A 10,115-nucleotide genomic window follows, 5' to 3' on the forward strand; every position below is an offset into this window, starting at 1 on the left:
CGGAGTCTCGCTCTGTCACCCAGGCTGGAGTGCAGTGGCCGGATCTCAGCTCACTGCAAGCTCCGCCTCCCGGGTTTACGCCATTCTCCTGCCTCAGCCTCCCAAGTAGCTGGGACTACAAGCGCCCGCCACCTCGCCCAGCTAGTTTTTTATATTTTTTAGTAGAGACGGGGTTTCACCGTGTTAGCCAGGATGGTCTCGATCTCCTGACCTTGTGATCCGCCCATCTCGGCCTCCCAAAGTGCTGGGATTACAGGCTTGAGCCACCGCGCCCGGCCAAACTGCTCTGTTTTACAAAAGAGGAAACTGGGGCTCTGAGAGGTTGGGGACTGACCCAAAGCCTTCAGCGCCCGTGGATACAACTGGGATGCAGGGAGACTGTGGGCTGGGGGTGAGGTGACCCGGCAGGTGGAGGTGGTGGGGTACTTACCTCCATGATGGCTGCTGCTGGTTGGCTGCTCCTGCTGGTGACTGGCGTCCCACAGGAGGCCTGGGGCCTGGCGATGATGCTTGCCGGAGTCTGAGGGCCTGTCCCCTGCCGGGCTGGGGCCCAGGCCCCTCTCTGCAGAGCTGGAGTCTTCCTGCTCACTAGGCTCAAACTCTGGGATCTGGAACATGCTCTGGGCTATGAGGACAAGATGTTAAGTAGTCAAGGCACAGCTGGGGCCAACGGTGGCCATGGAAGGCAGAGGCAGGTACCCTTGGCTCCCTCTCCCACCCTAGGGCCCCCAGGCCCGCCAGGCCTCCTGGGCCCTCATCTGTCTGCTGGGTCTGGCCTGGCAGGGAGCTGATGCTGTCGGCTTAGGGCCTCAATCTCCCCTCAGAACCCTGGTGGACCCAGGCCCCTACCCAGGCCCCGCCCCACCCGTGGTGACGGCGCACAGGTCTCACCCCAAGCCCGATCTCGAGGCCCCTAACCCGGGGCCTGCCGCCTCCCTCCTGCACCCCGGGCTCCCGGCCCTAGTTGCTTAGGCAACGGGAACTGTCAGCGACCTGGCCCAATCACCTCTCGGAACGTCACTCGGGTAGGTCCAGAGGCGGGGTCAACCCGGCCCGGCCCCGCCCCCCCTTCGGACCTACGGCTCCTCTCCCGCAGCCTTTTTTCTTCCTCCTGCGGCCCTGGTGCTCACATCCTCGCTGCCTCACACCTTGGACGTGTGTGGGAGCAGGAGAGGGATTCTCTGGGGTCCCCATTTGGAACCTGGAGACCCACTTCTGCCAACAAGTCCTTCAGCCCCTCTGGACCTTAGTTTCCCCCAGTGAAGTGGGGATAGTGACAGCTCCCCCAGGAGCCAGTGAAAACTTTGTGAAGGGAGTGATTACTGCGGGCGAAGGCGCTTGGCACAGCCACAACTGAAGCTCAGCCGTCGGATGCGATTATTGTTGCTATTGTTACCGTTCCGCCTGGACTGGGTGCCCGGTCGGAAAGTCCCGCTCCCCGCTCCTCCTCCCAGGCGTGGAAGCTTCGCGCCGCCCGCCTCGGGGGACACCTCCCGCGCCACCTCGGGGGCACTGGAGATAAGGACAGGAACCTCCTCCCTGGCTGGGATGGCTGCCCGGGCGTGGGAGGAGGGCCGGGGACCCGGTGAGGGTGGACCGTAGGGTCCGTGGGGGCTTCACGCCTGGCAGGCGGCCGGCCAGGTGAGCAGGGCCGCCGGCGCGCCGGGGCGGGGGGCGGGCCCGCGCTGGGGATTCGGGGCTCCGCGGGTTCAGGCCCGGGGGCGGGGCCCGGGGGCCATCTTGGCTATGGGCGGAAGTTTTCTTCAGAGACCGAGGGACGGGAATCCGTTGCCGCCCCCCGGCTGGGTGGCACAACCCCGATTTGGGTATAGGAGAGAGGAGCGTGGGAACTGGCGCCCCCCCCATACAAGTTAAGGCGGGCCGCCCGGGCACAGCCCACCCGGGGACCCCCTGATGCGGCACGGCCCCCGCAATTCGGCCGCCCTCCAGCCGCCTCCCGTAACCCCGGGCGCCCGCCAGCGGCGCAGCTCGCGCCAATTCTCGTACGGTTTCACGCCGGGTGCGGCGCTGGACTGCGGAGCCGGCCAGGCCCCTGCGCAATTTGCGTAGCGAACAGCGCCCGCGCAGGCGCAGGAGGGGGCGGAGCAGCGGGAGCCGGGGAGCCGGAGCCCCGGGTCCCCACGACCTGAGCCGGCTCTCCCATCAGCGGCCTGAGGACCTGGCATCCGCCTCCTCCCGCCCCTTGAGGCTGGAGAGTGGACGCGGTGGGGTGGGGTGGGGCGGGGGACAGCTTTCGAGAATTACGAGGACAGAAGGCAGAGGCCCTCCCCATCCGCATTATTGGAGGAGAGAGAGCCTCCCCAGCTTGGGGAGGGGAGAGCGGGGCATTGGGCGCCCCCTGCAGCGGCCGCTGCCCTGACCCGACGGGCATCGGCTGGCTCTCCCCCTCCAGCCAGGACGACACGAGCGACCGAGGCCAGGGACTCCTCTCCTTGGGCCTCTGCATCCCCCCATCCCTGGCTCTGGGGTAGGCCCAGGGAGGAGACACCCCCAACCCCCACCCGGTCTGCCCTGGAGAGAAGAGACTGCCCTTCCATGCGCCTGAGTGAGGGGCCTGGGGCCCAGGCTGCCAGTGTTCTCCAAGGGCAAGGGTCTCTCTGTTGAGGAGGAGGGGCCTGTCAGCCACAACTTCTTTCCTCCTCAGCGCCCCATCTCCCTCTCTGCATCCTGCAATTCCCACCCTTCCGTATTTATTTCCCTGGCCCTGCCGACAGCCCCTCCTTCTCTGTCTCCGGGATTCAGGCCTCCCTCCCTGACATGGAGAGTAACCTGTCTGGCCTGGTGCCTGCTGCCGGGCTGGTGCCTGCGCTGCCACCTGCTGTGACCCTGGGGCTGACGGCTGCCTACACCACCCTGTATGCCCTGCTCTTCTTCTCCGTCTATGCCCAGCTCTGGCTGGTGCTTCTGTACGGGCACAAGCGTCTCAGCTATCAGACGGTGTTCCTGGCCCTCTGTCTGCTCTGGGCTGCCTTGCGTACCACCCTCTTCTCCTTCTACTTCCGAGATACTCCCCGCGCCAACCGCCTGGGGCCCTTGCCCTTCTGGCTTCTCTACTGCTGCCCCGTCTGCCTGCAGTTCTTCACCTTGACGCTTATGAACCTCTACTTTGCCCAGGTAACCAACTGTGGTCCCGGGTGGGGGGTGGGAGGTGGCAAGCCTCAAGGACCCACAGGAGTGAAGGGCATCTCTGCTCCTAGGTGGTGTTCAAGGCCAAGGCGAAGCGTCGGCCGGAGATGAGCCGAGGCTTGTAAGTACTCGGGACACTGGTGGGCTCAACCTCCAGGTCGGGGCAGGGGACAGTCCCATGTAGATCCCTTCCCACCTGTCAGGGCTGAGACAAAGACAACCCAGGGAATGTCTGTGGAAGAGCTTGGAAAAATTAAAGCACCTGGCGCAGATGGCTCAGCAGAGGCGTTGCAGATCTGCAAGGCACAAGAATAGGAATGGTTGTGGTAGTGTGAGGGAGAGGAACCCAGTGGCATCCACCATGGAGGGTGAGCTGGAGGCTCCAGCCCATGGAAGCACCAAAGCCATATGCACTCCTGGGTGACCTGGGGCCGCAATGCCCTCGTCATTTGCACAGTGTCTTACGGTTTATAAAGAGCTTTCCCAGCCATCTTTCATTTGTACAATTTCCCTGAGAGGCTACTCTCCTCCCTTGAGAGATGAAGAAACTGAGGCCCAGCCAGGTAAGGCATCAGGATCAAGGTCGCAGAGCTGGGGCTCAGACGGAGACTTCTGACTCCAGTTGGTGCCCCTTCCGAGGTACCATGGCTGTCAGTCACCTTCTGACCTCTTTGAGCCTCAGTTTCTCTATCTGTAAGAATGGAGGAACAGGGCTCAGACTGGATGCCCTGAGTTCTGTGGACACTGGGGTTTCCTGCAGGAGGTGGGGCAGGTGGTGAGTGCTGAGGGCTGTTGAGGGCCCGGGCTGACTGTGCTGTGGCTGCAGGCTGGCTGTCCGAGGGGCCTTTGTGGGGGCCTCACTGCTCTTTCTGCTGGTGAACGTGCTGTGTGCTGTGCTCTCCCATCGGCGCCGGGCACAGCCCTGGGCCCTGCTGCTTGTCCGCGTCCTGGTGAGCGACTCCCTGTTCGTCATCTGTGCGCTGTCTCTTGCTGCCTGCCTCTGCCTCGTCGCCAGGCGGGCCCCCTCCACTAGCATCTACCTGGAGGCCAAGGTAGGGCCGCAGCACTGATGCCCAGGTGTCCTTTGGGATCTCTGGGCAGCGGTTCTCAGGGTGTAGAGGAAGCTGGGAGCCTTCTCTCCCTGAGGGTCCTCTGTTGTTACCTGTGCCAGGGGACCAGTGTGTGCCAGGCGGCCGCAATGGGTGGAGCTATGGTCCTGCTCTATGCCAGCCGGGCCTGCTACAACCTGACCAGCCACTGGCCTTGGCCACCACCAGAGCCGGCTGGACACCTTCGATTACGACTGGTAAGCAATGTGTCTGATCAGGTGGGCATACGCATGTCTGACCACCATCCTCTGTGGCACCTTGGCCCCAGCTGGCCTGGGCCCTGTCCCACTGCCCCCTTGGCGTGACTGCAGACTGGCACCAGCCCCTGCCTTCCCACAGGCGGACCTGGTGAATGACCTGGGGAACAAAGGCTACCTGGTATTTGGCCTCATCCTCTTCGTGTGGGAGCTGCTGCCCACCACCCTGCTGGTGGGCTTCTTCCGGGTACACCGGCCCCCACAGGACCTGGTAAGGGTCTGCACCCTCCCCTGTGGGGCCAGTGGAGAGGGAATCCTGGGTTGGCATCTGGGGATGGGCTGGGAGAACAGTGAGGGACAGGAGTAAGTATCGATGATGGCTTCCTCCCCCAGAGCACCAGCCACATCCTCAATGGGCAGGTCTTTGCCTCCCGGTCCTACTTCTTTGACCGGGCTGGGCACTGTGAAGATGAGGGCTGCTCCTGGGAGCACAGCCGGGGTGAGAGCACCAGGTAGGAGCCGTGGCACTGCCTCAGTACCCCTGCCCCCCTCCACCCACTTGGCTCCATCGAGCTATAGGGGATTGAGAGAGTCGGGTCTTGCCCTTCCACCCCTGCCATGGCCTTTGCTTCCACATCTGTACTAGGTGAGGTCCCCTGGGTTCCTATGGCTAAAGCCTCCATCCCTTGCCTAGAGATGTACTTTGCTCTGGGCCCCGAAGGTCTAGGTCACAGGGATTCTGTTCTAAGCCTCTGTTCCTCCTGCAGCTCTTGTGACTGTGACCCTGGTCACTGTCTTGAGACTGACCCTGTTTCTCTGCTGCAGTATGTCAGGCAGTCTAGGCTCTGGGAGCTGGTATGGCGCCATCGGGCGTGAGCCGGGCTGGTATGGGGGCAGCCAGACGAAGACCACTCCTCTGCTCTTCTCCCAGGTGCCAGGACCAGGCGGCCACCACCACAGTCTCTACTCCACCCCACAAACGTGATCCCCTTCCCTCCCCCACAGAATACCCAGGCCCCAGTCCCCCTCACCCTAGGCCCCGTGCCAAGTTTGCCACTTCTTGCCCAGGATCCTGGGGTCGTGGCTGCCCCTCCTCTGGCCAGCTCCTTGCTGCTCCTGTCATAGTGAGCTTGTGCCATCCCCCTAGGATGGGGGCGTGGCCCTGGCTGCCAGATGCCCACAGCACCCTGGCATGACCTGCCACCTCCGCTTCCACACTGGAGCCAGCTACCTCTCCTGTGCCTGCCACTCAATAAACAGTGTCTGCGCCCCACAGTTGTTCATCTGTCTGTCATCTGCCTTGTGTTCCTGTCACTTTTGCCTGTTTGGCCTAAGGCTGAACAGACAGTGGCCCTTGAAGTGGGCTGCTAGGCTGGGCAGGGGCCACTTACCCCATCAAGGCTGGTGGGCTGGGAGAGGAGGGGCCTGCAGTTTGCAAGGGAAGGAGACCACACAGGCCTTTGTTCTCAAAGCTCTGCTGGCCCAGAATTGCCCCACTAACTCCAGCTCCCTCTCCACTTGAACAGTTCCTACTCTTTCCTCAAGACCTGCATCAACTGTCACTATCTTTTTTTTTTTTTGAGACGGAGTCTCGCTCTGTCGCCCAGGCTGGAGTGCAGTGGCCTGATCTCAGCTCACTGCAAGCTCCGCCTCCTGGGTTCACGCCATTCTCCTGCCTCAGCCTCCCGAGTAGTTGGGACTACAGGCGCCCGCCACATCGCCCGGCTAGTTTTTTCTTATTTTTTTAGTAGAGACGGGGTTTCACCGTGTTAGCCAGGATGGTCTCGATCTCCTGACCTCGTGATCCGCCCGTCTCGGCCTCCCAAAGTGCTGGGATTACAGGCTTGAGCCACCGCGCCTGGCGACTGTCACTATCTTTAGGAAGCCTTCTGTCTCCTGGTCAAGGGATGTGGCCCCTCTGCTAGGCCCCACAGCCCCACATTACTGTGGTTATGTGGCTACTGAGGATTTTTTTGGTTTTTTTTTTTTTTTCTTCGAGACAGGGTCTGTCACTCAGACTGGAGTGCAGTGGCACGATCATGGCCCACTGCAGCCTCAACCAACCAGGCTCAAGCAATCCTCCTGCCTCAGCCTGCCTAATTTTTTAATTTTTTATTTTAGAGGTGGGGTTTCACCATGTTGCCCAGGCTGGTCTCGAACTCCTGGGCTCAAGCAATCCACCCACCTCAGCCTCCCAAAGTGCTGGGATTACAGGCATGAGGTACCATGCCTGGCAGCTACTGAGTCTTAACCCCAATGGATTAGACTTTCTGGAGGCCCTGTTTACCTATCACCACCCCAACCTGGTCTTTAGGAGCCAGGAGTTAGTCCAGGGCTTGCCAGGGAGTTGGCGTGGTGACTGAGCAGCCCCTATCTTCCTACCAGGGTGTGGGTTTGCCCAGATGTACAGGTGGTCCCCTAGCTGTGCCCTCCCAGTGGCCCTCTTCTCCACTGTCCTTAGCAGCATAGTCATTGCTCTCTGCTCCCATGGTCCTGGCAGGTCTGTCTGATGGCTAGGAGTCCTTTACTGGAGGGTCTGTCCCCTGCCCACATAGGTGGTTGTCCCAGCTTTTCAGAGTTCCCTTGGCTTATCACTGGGCCTGCTTCAAAACCCTTTACTTGGGACCATCGTGGGCACCAGACCCTCAGGGCCTCCAGAGAGGGCATCTGAGACTCAGAGAATCAGCTTGAAGCTGGACAATCACTTTTTGTGGAAAGGAAAACTGCTAACGTTTGTGGGGCACTTTATTGTGTGTGCCAGGCTCTGTTTTGAGGATTTCTAAACACTGGCCTCCTTAATGCCCAGAACAGCACCCCGAAGTGATGATTAATCACCCCTTTTCTGTAAGTGGGAACAGGGACACTCCAGAGTTTGGTAACCTGTCCAGGTTCCCTACCAGTAGGGGGTGGTCAGCCTCAAAGCCCAGGCTGAAAGCCATCCAGCATGAGGGCTGAGGACCCCAGCAGGCACCAGAGGGTCTTTGGAGAGGTCACAGGTTGTCAAGGGGGTGAGAACAGGGCAGGGCAAGTTCAGGACCAGCCAGGGCCTGGGTGTTCAGGCAGTGGGAGAGTGGATGCTGGCACCAGTGCCATGCTGGGATCTGCAGGCAGCTCCAGCCACAGCCTTTCTGGGGCTGATTTCTGGTCACGGAAGTGAGAACCAAAAGCTGGGGCTGGGAGCACCCTGGAGGGATAGCCCGGGAGCAGGTAGAGGGCCAAAACTGGAGTGAGGGCAGGAGGCGTTCCAGCAGCGACTCCCCAGAGGTGGGTCCCAACCTCCATGTCGGCCAATTCCAGGTGACCCCACCGGGTTTCCCCCACCCCTTTGTCCCGCGGAGCCCCTCCCTCATGAGTACTGAGCCCAAGGGCCAGGCTGTCCCCAGGGGCGGAGAGTTGCGGGCCCTTCCCGATCCAGTAATGGGCCTGGGAGATGCCAGATTAGCGTGTTGCCTGTCCAGAGAGGTGGGCCAGCTGATGCCCAGGTCGGGGCCCTGCCGCTGGCCACATTGGGCTCCGGTCCAAGGCTAGAAGGCTGGCCCCAGCTGCAACCCCTCTCCGGCTCCTCTGCCACCCACCTCCCGGGGCTGGCCAGCATTGGGGAGCCGGGCGGCCGCAGGTAAAGGGCTTGGGGCGGCGCCGGCGGCGAGGGCGCTGCAAGGAGGGAAGCGCGGCGCCGGAGGGGTTAACCGCGGGAGGAGGGGGGCTTCTGCCGGCGGCAGGGGGGTCCCAGCCCCAGCGGCCGCCCGCTCCGCCCCTGCCGCCTCCGCGGCCCAGTCGGCATCGGCGAGGCCGTGCTGGAACCCGGGCCTCAGCCGCAGCCGCAGCAGGGCCGACAGTAAGTGTGGGGCGGGCTCCGGTGTGCGGGCAGGACTCCGGGGCAGGGGCGCCCCGGGGGCGACTGGCCAGGCGGGGTGCCCACCTCCCACTCGTGGGCGCCTCAGGGAGTGGTGTGGCCGCCAGTCCCGCTGCCCGCCACGCTCCGAGGCGTAGCTGTGGGGACGCGGGGGAGGCGGTGGGAGCGAGCTGCGGGCGCTGCGCGGTTGCCCTGCGGTCTGGCGTGTGCACGCGAGGGTCCGCATACATGTGCGTGGGCTCTGGGTGCCCTGGCGCGGCCGGCACGCCCATGGGGGCCGGGGATGCCGGGGCGTCTGCGGAGTGTGCAGGTGGGGTGCGTGCGTGCAGCGGGGCGGTGTGGCGCTGCAGCCTCGGGGTGGAGCGTGGGCGCGCGGGTCTTTGTGCCCGCGCGTGGCGGCGCGTGCCGGGGCGTGTGTGCGCGTGGGCGCCGCCGCCCGCTGTGGGGACTGACAGCTGTCCCGGGGACTGCCCCCCCCCCCCGTGTGGCCTTTGCGGACCCCGCCCTGCTTTTCCGGGAACTGGGCGTCCCCGCACCCCTCCTCGCCTGGGTGCGGGACTCACCCCTGGGTTCCTCGAAAGCCCGGCGGGGCGCGGGGGCACCCTGGAGGGCCAGCCGGGAAGCAGGGCGAGGCGAGAGGGGACGGAGAAGCCGCGGAGATGCTGTCGCAGCCGCAGCGGGCGAGCCGGGACCCACCATTCCCCTGTCCCCGCCCTATGCGGTCCGGCCTCTCCTCCAGGTTTCCCTTCGGACGTCTCTGAGCCCCCCTCAGCCTCCTCCTCGAGGGCCAGTTCCCCACACCACCCCACACCCCCCACATTTCCTCACTCGCCCCGCTTCCCCCAGCCAGGCTTAGGTTCTCTTTCGGCCTCCCACTCGCCTTCCTTTTCCTTCCCGGTGCCCTCCTCTCTTTCCTCACCCGGTGGTCCCCGACAGGGGCAGCGGAGGTAAGGGGAAGGCTGGAGATAGGAGGGGGACTGGGTGTGTTCAGTCAGAGGGATATCTGTGGACAGTGCGGCTAGGGGCTTTATGGATCTTTGGGTGTGTAGGGGATCGAGGAGAAGGGTGTGGATGTCAGGCCAGCTCAGTGACCCCAGCATCCCTGGTTTTGCCCGCAGTGACGACAGCTCCCCAGGAGCCCCCTGCCCGGCCCCTCCAGGCGGGCAGTGGAGCTGGCCCGGCGCCTGGGCGCGCCATGCGCAGCACCACGCTCCTGGCCCTGCTGGCGCTGGTCTTGCTCTACTTGGTGTCTGGTGCCCTGGTGTTCCGGGCCCTGGAGCAGCCCCACGAGCAGCAGGCCCAGAGGGAGCTGGGGGAGGTCCGAGAGAAGTTCCTGAGGGCCCATCCGTGTGTGAGCGACCAGGAGCTGGGCCTCCTCATCAAGGTGCGTGGGTGGGCCTCAGCCCTTCAGCTGTCACCCATCACCCCTGGCACTAGCTGCGTGCCAGTGAGGCCCTGTGCCGGTGCTGCTTTCAGATCAGTATCCCTGAGGACGGGGTGCAGCCGGAGGCTGTGGGACAGAGGCTGGGGTCCAGGTCTCTGTGTTTTCAATAGGGCAACAGTGGGGTCATTTGTTTTCCTTGGAGAGCCTGGCCCAGGACTGTGAACCTAGATAGTGTCCTTCAGGGTGTGATGGTGGTGGGATGAGGGGAAAATGAATGAATGAATGGCCATAGCACAAGGGCTATGTTACATTTGCACAGGTCTCACTCACCGGTTTAGATTGCCACATAAAATCCAAGACTCTCATTTAAATGTGAATTACAGTTAAACCACAAATGCCCTTTTTTTTTTTTTTTTTTTTTTTTT

General features: G+C 63.0%; 3 protein-coding genes across 5 annotated transcripts in view; 2 read left to right on the forward strand and 1 right to left on the reverse strand.

The window, feature by feature from the left end:
* Window positions 1–1,639, reverse strand: part of BAD (BCL2 associated agonist of cell death) — a 17,701-nt gene extending 16,062 nt beyond the window's left edge. Inside the window, exons 1-2 of one of the 3 annotated variants that reach the window (XM_017892909.1) lie at window positions 1,397–1,639; window positions 431–625 (exon numbers count right to left, since the gene is read on the reverse strand). In XM_017892909.1, coding sequence (XP_017748398.1) covers window positions 431–617 — 187 coding nt within the window. In that variant the 5' untranslated portion in view covers window positions 618–625; window positions 1,397–1,639. The other 2 variants (XM_017892891.1, XM_017892899.1) reach the window with 2 other exon arrangements.
* Window positions 1,640–1,834: 195 nt separating this feature from the next.
* On the forward strand, window positions 1,835–5,733 carry GPR137 (G protein-coupled receptor 137). The gene is given in 9 exon segments (XM_017892876.1): window positions 1,835–3,135; window positions 3,219–3,268; window positions 3,974–4,199; window positions 4,319–4,417; window positions 4,419–4,454; window positions 4,457–4,474; window positions 4,596–4,724; window positions 4,847–4,965; window positions 5,279–5,733. Coding segments are annotated over 9 exon segments (1,194 nt in total). The 5' UTR covers window positions 1,835–2,778; the 3' UTR covers window positions 5,439–5,733.
* Window positions 5,734–8,240: 2,507 nt separating this feature from the next.
* Window positions 8,241–10,115, forward strand: part of KCNK4 (potassium two pore domain channel subfamily K member 4) — a 6,842-nt gene continuing 4,967 nt past the window's right edge. The window contains exons 1-2 of the mRNA XM_017892210.1: window positions 8,241–8,288; window positions 9,425–9,690. Coding sequence (XP_017747699.1) covers window position 8,288; window positions 9,425–9,690 — 267 coding nt within the window. The 5' untranslated portion in view covers window positions 8,241–8,287. The remainder of the gene's footprint in view (window positions 8,289–9,424; window positions 9,691–10,115) is intronic.

The sequence above is a fragment of the Rhinopithecus bieti genome, unplaced genomic scaffold (genome assembly GCF_001698545.2).
Source record: "Rhinopithecus bieti isolate Rb0 unplaced genomic scaffold, ASM169854v2 scaffold_1017, whole genome shotgun sequence".
Lineage (NCBI taxonomy): Eukaryota > Metazoa > Chordata > Mammalia > Primates > Cercopithecidae > Rhinopithecus > Rhinopithecus bieti.